Below are 17,078 nucleotides of genomic sequence, written 5' to 3' on the forward strand. Positions count from 1 at the left end.
TAAATAGAAATATAAAATGCAAAAGACAAACAGTAGACATTTGCAATCATTTTCCTCTGTTCCCTTTGGCAAGCGTTTAAAAAACTAAATGGGGAGAAGGAGTAAAAAAGCAGATTGTTTCATACTTTGATATCCTTAAGGCATTAAAGGATGGTAGTTAAAAAAAAAGTGCAGAATATATTAATTTTCATGCATGATAGCTTAGGTAGTTAAGGTCAAGGGAAAATATGGAGTCAATCCATTGTCATATCTAACACAGCACAGGCTGACAAAGCAGGAAAATGTAAAACTGGTGGTACAGAACATATGCGGGTTGACCTTAATTGATGCATGCATTAACTGTTTTTTTCCTATAGAATACATGATTTAAATTAATAAAATTATTTACAGAATTGTACATATGCGCAATAACTAGTTGCTGTAAGGTTTTTGCTATTTTATAAAAAAGATTTTTTTCTCCTGCTTTAAAAGAATAGACACATGAGTAAAAGATTTAATTACATAAATGTAATAGAGTAGAAAATAATTTTTAAAGAAGAAGAGGATGGTGTCTTTAATTAATAAATTGAATTCATTACTTCTTTAACAAACTTCATCATTCCTATTAAGATCAACCTCCATGTTCCTTTAACATCACATACTATTTAATATTTGACTTAACATTTGTTCTGTAAACAAGTTTTTCCATATATGGTAATTGAAATACTAAGCTATGGCACTCTGTAAATTTGAGACAAAACGTATAGTGTTTGGAAACACATCCCATATGACTAAATAAAGAAATTCATATTCAAAAGAAATTAAATAAGTTTTATAAGGCCCGTATCACTTTACTATATGCATTATATTTTTTTCTCTATTTTAAAGGTAGAGGTATGATACCCAGTATACCAAATTAAACAAGCAGAAGGCTGTTGGGAAGAAAATCCGAGAATAGGAGTCAATTTTTGCAACACGAATATGTATTCTTCCATGTCTCCATGCACCAGTTCGGCAATCTTCAAAACAGCAGAAGAAGCTTGCACAATCTTTTCCATCTAGGCATTCATATCCATATTCTTCATCTCTTTCTTGTAGGTGTGTGGCATTATTCATTTGAATAGTTGCTGAACGTGGACGGATATCAATTGTTGGGGCCTAATAAATAATCACAAGTAAAAGAACATTAAAAACACCAACATAATTTAACTTTAGTAGACATTGATAATAATTTGAATAAACATGTTTTTATTATATCATAACTTCTGTACTACCAAATTAGCATTTAGATTTTTGAATCAAGGAAAAAATTACAAAGTAACGCTATATAACATACCAAGACATTTTCTATGCTTCAAACTTTGTGTGAACTGTCTAGAGAAGGCCCCTTTCTATTCCAGCAAGACTGTGCCCCAGTGCACACAGCAAGGTCCATAAAGACATAGTTGGGTGAGTTTGGTGTGGAAGAACTTGACCGGCCGCACAGAGCCCTGACCTCAACCCCATCTAACATCTTAGGGATGAACTGGATCAGAGATTGCGAGCCAAGCCTTCTTGTCCTACATCAGTGCCTGACCTCACAAACGCTCCATTGGATGATTGGGCAAAAATCCCAAAGAAACACTCCAAAATCTTGTGGAAAGCCTTCCCAGAAGAATGGAAGCTGTTATAGCACCAACGTGGGGACTAACTTTGTATTTATTTGTATTTATGTCCAAATATTTGCATATGTCATAAAAGCCCTGTTGGTGTAATAGTCAGGTCAAATGCTTCTCTACAAAAGGAGAAAAATAGCAATTTTTTTTTTGTATAATTGTTTTTTTTCCTTTGCTATGATTTAAATGAATCAACTTCAGTAATCAACACTTAGAACTTAAATTTGTTTAAAGTTTGATGAGATCATTTGTTTTATTACAAAAAAACCCCAGATAATGTAAAGAGAAATCCCAGTCATCATGTACCCTTTAATGTATATGATAAATGAATGGCCCCTTTAAATTTCCAGGAGTCTGAAGAATCCACCATACATTTGCCACTCCCCAGCTAAATGCAGAGCAGGATATGCTTTTGGTCGAATACATCTCCATGAATGTTATATACTCACCTCCAGTCAGTTCCAAGCCTACGGGTGGGGGCCCCATGAGTCTCAAGCTTTTGCATTGATTTTAATAGGAGAGTTTTGCAGCCAATTAGTGGCAACACATGTAGGACCGTGGAGGAGAAGGGCAGCGGCTGCAAAATGGCTCCAAATGCTATGTCAAGTAAGTTCCTTTTTTAATGTTCTTCTTTAGAGAGGGTGTCAGGGACATAAGTCTGTCCCTTTAACGAACATTTAAACCCAATTTGTGATATTTGCAAGGGGAATGTACAAATACTAAGCAAGGGCTATACATAACGCGTCAGGACAGGGTTAGGAGCTGGAGGTGTAGAAACCTAGAAGCAGGCAGTCCACACACTAATAGCAAAAGTCAATAAACAGTCCAGAGAGACTAGGCAGGTAGCACAGGGTCACAACGGGTTAACAAGCCTTGGTCAAGGTTCAGAAGACAGGCAGGATAATCCAGGAAGTAAGCAAAAAGTCAAAAGCCTTCAAAAGAGGTCAAACAAGGTCAAGCAGGATCAGGTTGGGATAAACAAGCTATATCAAGAACACCAGGGAATGGTGACTGTACAAGACAAAGACCACAGCTTGGTAATACTCAAGCAATGAGTAAAGGGTCAGCATAGTTTATATAGGGCTGCAGGTAACCAGCTCGTTACAGGTAATTAACTCCTTCAGAGCAGCATTGTCCAGGTATGCTCCTTCTAGTATCCCCGCCAATGAGGATGCTCCTATGACATTAGGACATGCCCCCTGCCAGCTGCAGTTCACATATGGCGTCTAAGGTATTCTAGGCCATGAATACGGCCTACTCCGCATACACGGCGTATACATAACTTGAGGATTCAGATTTGGCCTATTCCTCGATCGTGCTGCACATCTAACTTGAGGCCGGGGATGCAGCCTATTTTTCAACTGCGCGGCCACATCAGGACTATGAGGGAACCTGGATGGAGCCACTTGAGGTAGGAGACCCGGTGCTGTGCAGGCACAAGCCTTCAGCCAAGACATAACATGTGTTATTGCGTAAGTTTAACTGACATGCATGCACTCAGATGTTTGCTTTTTGTTTTTGTACTAGTAGACATTATAGATTATACTTAATATTTAAGAAATGCAAGCATTTTATTCAATAAAAAATAATAGTAGGGAATGGGCTATTGCTTTAGGAATTGCAACTGATAGGTGAATTGCACTTTTAAAAAAAATATCTGACACCAATAAGTATTTTACGAATAAAGTCAAGAATCAGTTTGACAATTAGCAAAAAGTATAGCCCAGGATTATACACATGCACTCGAACCACTGTTTACATGCCAGAATTTTTTTAAATAAACACATGTATATATATTGATGCAGGAGCTAACCCTTACTTAACAAGTAAGAATTTGTCCATAGAGACAGACAACAAAATGAACGTAGTGTACAGGATGCATTGCAGCTATAGTGAGCATTAACAGCTAATATCTGCAAATTCAACACAAAGACAAATTAGTGAAAATATTATCCTGCATATGTTAGATCCATGACACAACTTTTACATTGTTTGTTTAAAAGCATAGTTTTGTGTGATATGGAATGAGATGAAATATTCGCTTGTGCTTTCAGTTAATTACCAATAACTTTTTCAAGATCAGACAGAACAGTGATATTGTGTAAATGCTGCTGAATCAACACATTGTTTGCCTTTTTTATATATTTTTTCAATTTAGCATTTAGACTGTCACAACCAATCAAAGGTACTGAATTTCAGAACTGATAGTTGAATTCAGCAGATACATGCAGCAAATGTCCATTCCAGTAATAGTATACCTTGAAGGAAAACATCCAGAGAAGCTTTTGTTGTATAGATAGGAAAAGAAAGTAAGATTTTAAAGAAAAAGGAATTTATAAACACATATAAAATAATTGAAATAAAAAGCATAGCATTTTAAAATAAACCAAATGTAAAAAAAAAATTAAATGCTTTATATCAGGTGAGGTAAAATCGGTATATCCAATCTAAAAAGTAAGGTATTACCATAAATCATGTATGTGCCAGAATTATATATTGTATGCATGAATAAATACATAATGTAAATGTGAAGTGTCTTAAAAAAGTTTATTCTAAAATGTGTTCCAAAGCTAATGTGAGGTTTACATAAATAGCCTTTAGGGGCCATTTTTTTAAATTTACCTGATTTAATGCAAGTTTATCCGTAATAACAACTAAACTAGGCAGCCAAACGTGGCTATATGCAGCCAAAGAGGACAGTGGAGACCGTACAACACTACATTCGTCATCATTTTTCTTCCCCAGACAATAATTTTAGATAACATCGAGCTTTACAAGAATTAACTATGATGAACCAAATCATTAATTAATAACTTCTTAAGGACACAGGATATTTTACACTTGAGACTCCCTATGGGAGTATGAACCATATATAAATGCATCGAGTCCAATAATAACTACAGGTGGTCTTTACAAAGAGCAGTGCAACAGTGCAGGATTTAGTGAAGTAGTGATTGGTCAGCAAACAAATTGTACAACATGTGTTATGTACATGGGAGGATCCAGGGGGGCAACGGGGCAAAACCTCTCCCGAGAACATGGCAGTACATTAGTGGAGTAGGTAAAACAGGGCAATTCCCAAGTCCTGGCTTACCTCTTTATCTCCCAAATTTCAAGGAGGAGACATGGTTCAACAGGGTCACGGAATGATGCACTGTGTGCCCCCATGTTTGTGTCTGGTTATGTTGGTGTATGTGTTTTTATCTGGTTGTGTTTGTGTGTCTGAGCATGCTAGTGGATGTGACTGGGTATGCTTGTGTATGTGTCTGAGTATGTTGTTGTATGTGTCTCGGTATGTTATTACGTGCATGTGTTGGGTGTACTAGTGTGTGTGTAGCTATGCTAGTGTGACTGTCTGGGTATATGTGTTAGTTGGTCTGTCTGGTTGTGTTAGTGTGAGTGTCTACGTGTGTGCTATTGTGTAGGTGTGTCTGTGTGTGTGTATGGTACTGCAAGTGTCTGGTTGTGGTAGTCTGAGTTTCTGGGTATATTAGTGTGAGTATGTGGTTGTGTGCATATCTGGGTGTGTGTGTTATCTGTAAAGTGAGTGCCCCCCCCCGAGTCAGGCTCTGGATCCCCCCAGGTTAGGTACATAAATAAGAAAGGCGTCCCCCTCTCCCCATACTATTATAATTGGGGATGGGGGATTCAAATATATTGAATACCATCTTAAGATGCCTTTGAAGGAGCACATCCCATGAAAACATGAAAAAGCCCTACTTACCCATGTCCACCCTTTGATCACTAGGAGGATATACTGTGAAAATCACAGTTCACCCCACTGTCTAACATAGCTTTAGCTGTCAGACAGATGACCTCATGTTTGACTCTAGAATACTTTGGAATAGAGAGGAGCTCATAGTCGACTCAATGGCTGCCAAGTTCTTAGGTCTTGTGGGTGCAAAACAAACCCAAATCACCACCCCTCCATCTCCATACTTGACAGTTGATGTGAAGTGTTTGTGCTTACATGCTATGTTTGGTTTTCAACAAACATGGCACTGTGCATCATAGCCAAACATTTCCACTTTGGTCTTGTCATTGTTCCAGAAGTTTTGTGGTTTGCCATACTTTTTTTAATTTTACTGTCATGAATTTTAACATTTACCATGCTAACTGAGGCCTGTAGAATCTGAGATATAACTCTTGGTTTTTTAATATATAATATACACACACCCTCTGGCCACTTTATTAGGTACACCTGTTCAATTGCTTGTTAACAAAATAGCTAATCAGCCAATCACATGGCAACAATTCAATGCATTTAGGCATGTAGACGTGGTCAGGACAACTTGTTCAAACCGAGCATCAGAATGGGGAATGGTCCAAAAACGAGAAAAAAGAGAAAATATCCAGTGAGTGGCAGTTGTGTGGATGTAAATGCCTTGTTGATGTCAAAAGACAATGGAAAGGCTAGTTTAAGATGACAGAAAGGCAACAGTAACTCAAATAACCACTTGTTACAATCAAGGTATACAGAATACCATCTCTGAACGCACAACACGTCGAACCTTGAAGCAGATGAGCTACAGCAGCAGAAGACCACACCAGGTTCCACTCCTGCCAGATAAGAACAGGAAACTAAGGCTACAATTTGCGCAGGGTCACCAAAATTGGACAGTGGAAGACTGGAAGAATGTTGCCTGTTCTTATGAGTCTCGATTACAGCTGGACATTTAGATGGCAGGGTCAGACTTTGGCGTAAACAACATGAAAGCATGAATCCAACGGTTCAGGCTGGTGGTGGTGCAATGGTGTGGGGCCCTTTAATTCCGATTGATCATCGTTTAAACGCAACAACCTGCTGACCATGTCTATCCTTTTATGACCACAGTGTACCCATCTTCTGATGGCTACTTCCAGCAGGATAATGCACGATATCACAAAGCTTACATCATCTCACAGTGGTTTCATGAATATGTCAATGAGTTCACTGTACTCCAATTGCCTCTATAGTCACCAGCCCTTTGGGCTGTGGTGGAACGAGAGATTTGCATCATGGATGTGCAGCCGACAATTGTGCAGCAACTGCGTGATGCCATCATGTCCATATGGACCAAAATCTCTGATGAATGTTTCCAGCACCTTGTAGAAAGTATGCCACAAAGAATAAAGGCAGTTCTGAAGGCATAAGGGTGTCCAACCCGGTACTAGCAAGGTGTACCGAATAAAGTGGCCAGTGAGTGTATATATATACACTGAATGTGCTCAGTGATGCTTTTCCATGTCAACAGTGCATACAATAAGTTTAGACCTGTCTACAAAATTCTATACATGATTTTTGTTCATCTAGAAAATCTGACTAAAATGTTTTTCCGTTACCTTTCACTGTAGGCTAGCAGTCATAGCCTAGATTATATGAATGAAAACTTTGTTTTTATATAGGCCATTCAACTGCTAAATATTTATTTTTTACCTCCTTTAAATTTAATCAAGTTGTAGACACTTCATTTAATTGACACATGGCTAGGAGAAACTAATCCAGAGGGCCTTATTGTCATATATGTAATTTACTAATGGCTAAAACAATACAGAAATGCTATTACACATACAGTATATACAGGACTGGTTGGGAAGATCATATATATCTCTTGTAACCAGTCAAGTTACACTATGACAGTTTGTGTCTAGCCAGCACAGCCTCCATAGCATTCATCTTGTATACATGTCTGCACCTCTGCCTTATTCTGGCCTCTTGGGAGTATTTCCCTAAAAGAGCAGAGCCACATCACGCATCATGGGAACAGCCTCTCCCCCATTCCTGGTTAACGGAGCTGATACCTGGGAGATGTGGACAAAGAAAGAGACAGAAGAACAAGAAGAGGCAAGAGAAGAAGAAGAGCTGTGGGAAATGATAATCTTCCTTTCCAACTCTGGTTAAAGAATCTGCTTTTTTAGCAGTATTTGCAAGATTATAGGTATTAATTCCAATAACACTTAAATCATGTTTTTTTTTGATAAACAGGTGATGTTCTCTCCATAGTATACTTTGTGATGGTGATGATATATATTCACTGTGTTTTATAAAGTGAGTTCCTCATTTTCTTATCATTGTCCACTTTTTTTACTGTTTTGTTGGATGTATTTATTGCATGGTATGTGATCCTATTTCATTAATGGTTACATGCATTGGTTATATGAAACGACTCCATGTATTGCTTATAACAATATACTCACTGGATTTTTCTTCTTCTTTTCTTTGTCCTTGCTTGGTTTCCTGTTACTAACAAAATAATGAAGGGTTCCGTATTCCATCAAAGCAGCAAATACAAAAATAAAGCAGACTGACACGAAGAGATCCATTGCTGTCACATAAGAGACCTTAGGTAGAGATTTACGAGCAATCGTACTCAGAGTGGTCATTGTCAATACAGTTGTAATACCTGGTGAGAAAAGAAAGCTGAAGTGTAGGAACTGCTAAAAATTGTACTTAAAATGATGTATATCCTGCATCTTTGGAAATCATCTCCTCTACCAATAAAAACTACTTAAAAAAAAATTGTACTTAAAATAATCACATAGCATCTCCTTGTTTACAGTACTGCAATTTTTAGTTGTTAGTTGTAGCTAACTGCATTTCCTGTCATGTTTTTAGTTCTTTACACAAAAAACGCATACCATACATAATGACACACATAATAAAGATAGTAAAAAAATTGGACATATCCTAAATATAATTACTCAAGATTATGTTTATTTTATTTTATGTTTGTTAGTTAATTTTTAGTACATTTTAAGAATGTGATTCCTATTGTTTCTTCAAGCATCAAGAACAAGGTAGAGGGTTATAATAGTTATGTATAATGCATGTTAACAAAAAAAAAGAAAAAAGAAAAAGCTTACCCAATGATGTTCGAGCTGGCACAGCATCCTTATTAATCCAAAAAGATACCCATGACAGAACAACAATAAGGGTGCAAGGAATATAGGTCTGAATAGTAAAGTAACCCATTCGCCTGCTCAGATCAAAGTACACTGCCATCACAACATAATCTCCTGTATGTAGGAGTAAAAATATAGTTAAAACACAAATTCACAAAGATTTGTTTAGTTTTCTTAAGATTTTTAATGACAATAGCAGAAAATGCATTCCGCTAAAGTATGATATTTTCCCCATTCAACACATTTTTAATTTAATTTTACAAGTTAAATTAGATATACAGTAGCTATATCAGTCCAACAGAAGATAGAGTCCTTGGAAATTGATAAGATGTCTTCTCCCGCTGAAATGACAAATGCCATTTTTATGAAAATATTTTACCGAAAACAAAATTTGATTATGAAATTGCCAATTCTAACATGATTACGAAATCCTTCAAAATACATTTTAAATGGGGCCAAAATGTTACACAACATTGTTTCACATAGTGTCAGGTGCCAACCTACTCGGCCTGGACCATGCTGTGATTCTATACCCTCAAGGATTATCAGCAACCACTAGTGGCCACCCTTCACTCTCTGGAGCACCCAGACCTCATTATTGCTAGCAGCTGTGCCTGGTTTCCTGGATTAGCCTGCTTATATAAACCTGCCCTGCCCTTCAGTCAGGGCCTTGGCATTAACATTGGAGGACCGCTTTGCTCTGGCCTTGTACCTGACCCTGTATTGTTCCTGCCGTCAGCCCTTCCAGTGGGCCTCCCGCCGTCAGCCCTTCCGACGGGCTTCCTGCCTCCAGCCCTTCCAGTGGGCTTCAGCCCTTCCAGTGGGCTTCCTGCCGTCAGCCCTGCCAGTGGGCCTCCCGCCATCAGCCCTTCCAGCTGGCTTCCTACAGCCAGCCCTGCCATTGAGCTTCCTGTCGTGCGCCCTGCCATCGGGCTTCCTGTGGTCAGGCCTGCCAGTGGGCCTCGCGCCATCAGGCCTGCCGGCGGGCCTCCCGCCATCAACCCTTCCGGTGGGCTTCCTGCCGTCAGCCCTGCCATCGGGCTTCCAACCAAAGAGACTTATTACCTGTATTTGTCCTGCCAGTTTCCTCAATATAGACTATTTCCCAGTATTCTGCCTCTGGTGTCTTCTTTTGCGCCTGTCTGTATCATCCCTCAGCTACGAAGCATCGTGGGATACAGACAGACCCCCAAGTATCCCCTGCTACTGTGCTCCTACTGACCTGCTTGCCCGGTTCCTGACACATAGCAAACTTGTATAACACAAATTGTGATATAATTGACATAAATAAACTGTCACCATTGGTGAACTCTAGCCTAGCGCAGCCCGTCTAGAGCACAATTGGGGCAGAACTTATTTAATTGGCCATGTGGGGAGATCTGGTCCATTTTCTCTACAGAGGCTAGGACTAGCCAGCACACCATAGCATGTAGTATCTGTACAGAGTTTTCTTAAGAGGCAAAGTGCCAGGATATGACATCAGCAGAGAGGACAGCAGCATGAAGCTGGGTTGGGCCTATGGCAAATCCTACCTGAATATACCACTGATTTTCATATCCGTATGCTTGTCTGGTAAACAATAATGCTAAGAACAAACCAACACTATCTTAGCAAACATACTCACTGTTCTTCTGAATATAACTGTATTAACTTGTTTTAGTAGAAATTCTTATTATATGATTCAACAGGTGAAAATAATTACATGTTAAAAAGAATAACATGAGCAGGTTGAGAGGACAGAAAAGGAAACATGAAATACATTTTGCTGCTTTGTCAAAATGTGTGACTCGTCTCCTGCCAAGTTTGAAGCAGATGTTCTTAGACCTAGCTTGACACAAATTATTTATATGCTCGTATTAAAAAGTGCTTTTGCCTTGTTCTAAATAACATACATCAGCTCTGTGTTGCCATTTATTTACAATCCCACTAACCTTGCAAATGTCATACCAATTCATTTGTTCTAGACAATGAAGGCGTTTGGAAAATGCAATATATATATATATTTGGTTTCCAATACATGTTTTTGTAAAAAAACCAAAAAACTAGTTGTACTAAATATTAGTGATTTTTGCAACTGTTAGCTTTTCCAGAAATAAAATGCTAAATGAATATGTTCCATTGACTAATACTAGTACTGAATTAAAAAAAAAATCACTTGCCAACAAAAACATTCTATATATGTTTGTACTGTTTTAATGAGAAGAATGATGGCATCAACAGTGTACTAGAATATGTGGGAGGATCAGACTTAAAGTACTGTTAGCTCGGGAGTTGCTAGGGGTGCACGAGAGGCCAGAGCAAAAACCCTAGTCCCTAGCAGGGAGTACAACAGTCAATGCATCTTTTAGGTTGTTTTGGCACTTGTACTTTTAGGTCTTCTGGAATAATTACCCCTAAATCCCTTCCTTCAGATGTTGAGATTAGGACTATATTAAATAATATATACTCTACCCTAGGTGCATTATTTTGCACATATTCACATTAAATGACAGTTGTCACATCTTTTTCCAGATTACCTAAATCATTTGTCATTTGGCTTATCCCTCAAGAACAGGGATACATTTCCATTAATTTCTACACTACTGATATAAGACTTACTGCCCTATACAGTAATTGCCACACTTCTCCTTACTGCTTGTCTTGTAAATGGCACAACATTTCCAATATTCTTGTTAACAATGACTGGTAAAATAAATCCAGTAACGGTTTTGTTAGTAGAAGACCAAGCTCTTTAAATAACGTTGAGTGTATCCCTCAATATAACTTATTAGTCTTTATTTAGACAGCTGAAGTAGAACCCCTATAAAATCACATGTATCAAATGATTCATTAGTCTTTTTTCCTATCTGAGGTCCCTTTCTTTCATCTTCATCTGTAAAAACTGAACAGAAATATTTATCCTTATTTGTGTTTTACTTCCCTTCTCTCGTTTATGTTTTAACTCCCTTTTTTACTGACTGGACTATTTTCTTGTGGTTTGCTCTATGTTTCTCACTGCAGAATACCGCAGTGGTTTCTTAAATTGTTTGCTTTTACTGACAAGCCTAATACAATTTTATTTCCTTCAATAATTCGACTTTTAAATAATCCCATTTCTCCTGGACTCTATTTATATTATACCACTTCAGCCTGATAATGACTCCTTTACACATATGGTAATTTTATAAAATCTGAAACTTGTTTTTATGTGGTTTGAGTCTGTTGTTGTTTTTATTTTAAACCACACAGACCGATGATCATCTACATTAATATCTGATACCAAATCTCTATTTGTGGACACAAAATCTAATATGGCCCCTCCTTCTTCCTCTGGGGACAGGACAAGAGAAGTTGCAGAGGGAAGAAGCCGGGCCCCTGCAAGTTAGAGATCTGCAGTTCAGGTATGGGGTGGGTGAGGGTTTATGAACAAGTATGCGTGATTGAGGGAATGAATGAGTATTTGAATGTTTGTGAATGAGTGTGTGTGTGTGTGTGTGATAGCATGGATGTGTAAGGAGGGGGGCGGTAGCATGGCACAGAGAGGCTGTAATCACACTCCTATGTACTGGCTGCCTGGGCATTATAGGAGTATGATTGCTGTTAGCAATCATATATGTATATATATATATGTCTCCAGAAATGCCTTTTAACCGTCTATATGCTACTCTGCCCCATGATATGCCTTTTAACCCCCTATATGCCCTAGGGGGTTACAAGGCATATCATGGAGCACAGTGGCATATGGGGGGGAATAAGGCATTTCTGGGGGCAGAGTGGCAAGCCTGGGAGAAGATGTGCATAACTGGGGAGGCAGGTTGGCAAATAAAAGGAAATAAACCCCCCCAAAAAATCTCAATCATAGCTTTTATTAAATATGAAAAAAATGTTTACATGAATTAATATTTACTAGTAAAACTTTTTCCCTATAGGGTAGTCTTATATTCAGGCTTTTTCTTTTTTCCTAAATTAATATTCAGATTTTGGGGGGTTGTCTTATAATCAGGGTTATCTTATAATCAAGCAAATATGGTATTTCTTTGACAAACAATATTTCACTTGTGTCAACATTGTGCATCATTTAACTCAGCTTGTAGGGCAAACAACAGACAGTTTGGACTGATTTTGTAGCTACTAACTGAATGTGTTAACGTATTTTGAAAGCAAGCAGAAAGGGGTTTAATGTATATCGTTTTGGGTTAAGTAGAATTTTAAATATGAACACTCTTGGTGCACCTGCTGTGAAAGAGCATTTAACACATCAGTGCACAGAAAAACCTAATTTCTATTCAGATTTATTCTTCAGAGGCATGTTGAATTTCAAAGGCCATGCTTAATACATTTGCAAATGAAAATTAATAAACTTACCTGGGAAGTCTCAGGGCTTGACCTCAATCTCAAAGTGAAGGAGCAGATTCTGAGGGTTACACAGTCTAGAGCTTACTCTTTCCTATTCTATACTGATGGGAGCACTCCTAATTGATGCTTTGGCTGCCAGTATGTCATGGTTGATATCCATGTTTGAATGCAGGTGACTGCTTTCCATGAGGGCCATTACGGTAACACATTTGGCGAGTAGCTAAATAGAATATCCATGGTTGTTTATCAAAGGGTTTCAAGAATATCAGGGTAAACTAATTTAGAAAGTTCCAGGTGTGATAATAAGCAAGCAGAATTTTCTAGAAAATTTAGTATTTTGGGCCATATATCAAGTGACAGTGCCATTGTTTTCATCTAATGTAGAAAAAACATACTAATTATATAACTATTTTAAAACATATTTCAACCATTTCTTTGTAATAAAATTGGATATATTTATTAAGTAAATAGGTAAAGAATGCATATATCCATACACATATTCAATATGTATATATTCCAGAAATTGATGCTTATGCTTTCCAGATGGTCATATATCGGTAACACAGATATTTTTGGTTACTGAGCATGAGTATGATAACAAGTTTGAGCACGATTATTTTTAAAGGTTGAAAGCAGTGTTCCCTCTAAGCTGTGCGCACGCACGCACATAGATTTCAGAGGGAGTGCACACGAATAAAAATTGTGCGCACAACCAGTAGCGTACCGGGGGGGGGGGGGGGGTCCGCTACTGGTTGTGCACACGGCACCCCTCCAGAGACGGACAGTAATGTCCACCGCTAGAGGAGCAAGTTCGGTTTGGGAGATCAAGGATCTCCCTCTAACCATCTTTAAAAAAAATCAAGGGAGCTGGAGGTCTGTTAATGCAGACCTCCGATCCTGCTCCCTTTCGATGCGCGCGGCAACTGATGCTGTGCGTCGGGATTTGATGTCATATGCCGGAGCACAGCACTGAAGCCACGCCCACCGCCTCCACTGCAAAGGAAGGAGAGGACACTGAAGAGGAAGAACGAAGAGGAGGAAAAGTGACAGGTAGGAAAACATTCTGTGAGAGTGAATTAGTAAGTGTGTGAGAGTGATGGGTGTTATGCTGTAGTTTAAACTGAATGTTTGTGAATGAGTGTGTGTGTGATAGCATGGATGTGTAAGTGTGTGTGGGGGGGGGATAGCATGGCATAGGGAGGCTGTAATCATATTCCTATCATGCTCAGGTTCCAGCATGTACTGGCTGCCTGAGCATGATAGGATTGCTGTTAGCAATTATATATTTTTTTGTTCAATTTTGTTGTGTTAACCACACCTTTATTTAAAGTAAGTAACACACCAAAATTGGACAGAAAAATTCGATAACAATATTAATATATATATATGATTGCTAACAGCAATCCCACTTCTATCATGCCCGAGCAACCAGTACATGCTAGAACCTGGGCATGATAGGAGTGTGATTGCTGTTAATCATATATATGTATATATATATATATATATATATATATATATATATATATATATATATATATATATATATATATTGTTATTGATTTTTTTGTCTAATTTTGGTGTGTTACTTTTAATTGTTTTGGTGTTAACTTTTTTGTTTTGTTTTTCAAGGTGTGGGGGGGGTCATTTTCGGTTTCAGTCAAGTGAATGCTAAATTTCCAGGTCCAGAATTTTCATTTCGGTGCACCCCTATATAGATATATATAGTGTGTATATATATATATATATATATATATATATATATATATATATATATATATATATATATATATATATATATATATATATATATATATATATATATAGATAGATAGATACTAGGCCAGAGACTAAAGTGGTAGGCCTACACCACATCAATGTTTGGCTTAGTATATAGTGATTGGGATTATGCTGCATTATTGTCAATGTCTGGCTCAATGTATAGTGATAGGTGTTATGTTGTACCATGGTCAATGTGTGCCTCTGTATATAGTGATAGGTGTTATGCTGTACCACCGTCAGTGCATGCCTCAGTATATAATGATAGCAGTTATGCTGTACCACCGTCAATGTTTGCCTCAGTATATAATGATAGCAGTTATGCTGTAACACCATCAATATCTGCCTCAGTATATAGTGATGTGTTATGTTGTACCACCGTCTATGTCTGCCTTAGTAAATAATGATAACAGTTATGCTGTACCCCTGTCAATGTTTGCCTAATGATAGAAGCTTTGCAGTTTTAATGTGTGTGTGTAGGGGTCCCACGTACAGGATCCACCCCAGGTGCCAAATACTCTAGGTACGCCCCTGCAATTTTTTTTTTATCCTTTATGTGGCCTGGAGCCTCCACTCGTGATTCGCTCATAATTTACTTATGCAGTGAGAATTTCACCTTTAAAAAAAATTACACTAAGTAATACTGTTGTGTAACTAATACTACATTATCACACTATAATGTAGTGTTATTAACCATGAGCGCGCTATACCAAAAATATAGAATAACTGTCACGACACAGCGTACAGAGGAGACACCGAAGTCAGGTAGGACCGGCAAAGGATGGTCCAGAGAGCAGAGGTCAGGATACCGGAGAGCAGGATCGTCGTAGGAATAGCCGAGGTCAAATAACAGGAAACAACAGGAACGCGTACTGGGAAGGCACTACCGAGATAGGCACGACCATCAGAAGGCAAAGTCTGAGTGTTAGAGCGTCTCTTAAATAGGCCCGGGAGTTAGGGCACTAATTAGGGATTTCCCGCCAACTTTTCAAACTGCCGATACGTCACTTCCTGCGCGGCCATCTTGTGTGTGGCGTTCACGTAATCTCCCAATATAGGTCGATGTAGTATCTGCCGGCGCCACTAGGTGGCGTGAAGAAGAACGTGTCCGGACACCAGCGCCGGACCTGTACTCCGGCCGAAGCTACTGGGAACCCGGCGTGGATGAGGTAAGTCCTCCTTCAAGTTGCAGTTGCTGCCTCCGCTGTGCAGAAGCGGGGGGTCTCCCCCTTCTTCGCGGCAGCTGCGTCTGCTGTGCAGAAGCGGGGGGTCTCCCCCTTCTTCGCGGCGGCTGCGTCTGCTGTGCAGAAGCGGGGGGTCTCCCCCTTCTGTGCGGTGGCTACGGCTGTGGTTGCCGTGCTGAAGCGGGGGGTCTCCCCCTACCTCGCGGCGGCTGCCGCTCAGAAGCGGGGGGTCTCCCTCTTCTTTGCGGCAGCTGCAGCTGCCGGACCGAAGCGGGGGGTCTCCCCCTACCTCGCGGTGGCTGCCGTTGCCGACCGGGGGAACCGGAGGATCTCCCTGTCGGTAGCGTGACAATAACGATTTAAATTTTACATTCGCAGAAGCATATTGTGCGCACAAAATTAGAGGGAACATTGGTTCAAAGTGAACATGAGATTAAAGCAATATGAACATACTATGGTGCGTAAGTGGCATCTATGAAGTCAAATTATTGCTATATAAAACAATAAATAATATTAAATCTAGGGCTGCAACTAACAATTATTTTCATAATCAATTAGTTGGCCGATTATTTTTTCCATTAATCGGATAAAAAAAACAATATGCTAATTGTTTGTTTTCTTAAAATAATTTAATGAACAAACTGGGTGTTGCAAACAAACATCAGAATTAAAAACTTAAAATGAACATTAACATGTCATTGTATTTCATTATCACAAAGACATTTTTCTAATCACCTTCCTATTTACTGACATAATAATAAAAGCTATACTTTAAGGTACAAGAACCCAAACATAATATTTCTCAAGCTAGGTTTTATTACCTAAGAAGTATTACTAGTAAATATTAATTTACATGTAAACTATTTTTTCATATTTAATAATAACTATGATTGAAAAACATGCATTTCTTGTTTTTATTTCCTTTTATTTTCCAACCTGTCTCACGGTTAGGCACATCTGCCTCCAGGCTTGCCACTCTGCCCCCAGATATGCCTTATACCCTCCATATGTCTTATACCCCCAGAAATGCCTTATGCCCCCTTTATGCCACTCTGCCCCCCCAGCTATGACTTACACCCCCCAGCTATGCCTTCGGCCCCTATATGCCACTCTGCCCCCCTGCTATGCCTTATACCCCCTGATATGCCACTCCACCCTCCAGATATGCCTTATACCCCCCTATATGCCACTCTGTCCCCCAGATATGCCCTATACCTCCCTATATGCCACTGTGCCCCCTGATATGCCTTATACCCCCTCTATATGC

General features: G+C 38.9%; 1 protein-coding gene across 2 annotated transcripts in view; it reads right to left on the reverse strand.

The window, feature by feature from the left end:
• Window positions 1-861: 861 nt before the first annotated feature.
• The window catches only part of LOC149282567 (gamma-aminobutyric acid receptor subunit gamma-2), a 31,174-nt gene continuing 14,957 nt past the window's right edge, over window positions 862-17,078 (reverse strand). The window contains exons 4-7 of one of the 2 annotated variants that reach the window (XM_089498044.1): window positions 8,478-8,630; window positions 7,812-8,017; window positions 3,893-3,916; window positions 862-1,137 (exon numbers count right to left, since the gene is read on the reverse strand). In XM_089498044.1, the coding sequence (XP_089354170.1) occupies window positions 862-1,137; window positions 3,893-3,916; window positions 7,812-8,017; window positions 8,478-8,630 (659 nt within the window). The remainder of the gene's footprint in view (window positions 1,138-3,892; window positions 3,917-7,811; window positions 8,018-8,477; window positions 8,631-17,078) is intronic. The other variant, XM_089498045.1, reaches the window with a different exon arrangement.

This window comes from Sceloporus occidentalis, unplaced genomic scaffold (assembly GCF_023333645.1).
Source record: "Sceloporus occidentalis isolate IW3139 unplaced genomic scaffold, rSceOcc1.0.p SCAF_112, whole genome shotgun sequence".
Classification (NCBI taxonomy): Eukaryota; Metazoa; Chordata; class Lepidosauria; order Squamata; family Phrynosomatidae; genus Sceloporus; species Sceloporus occidentalis.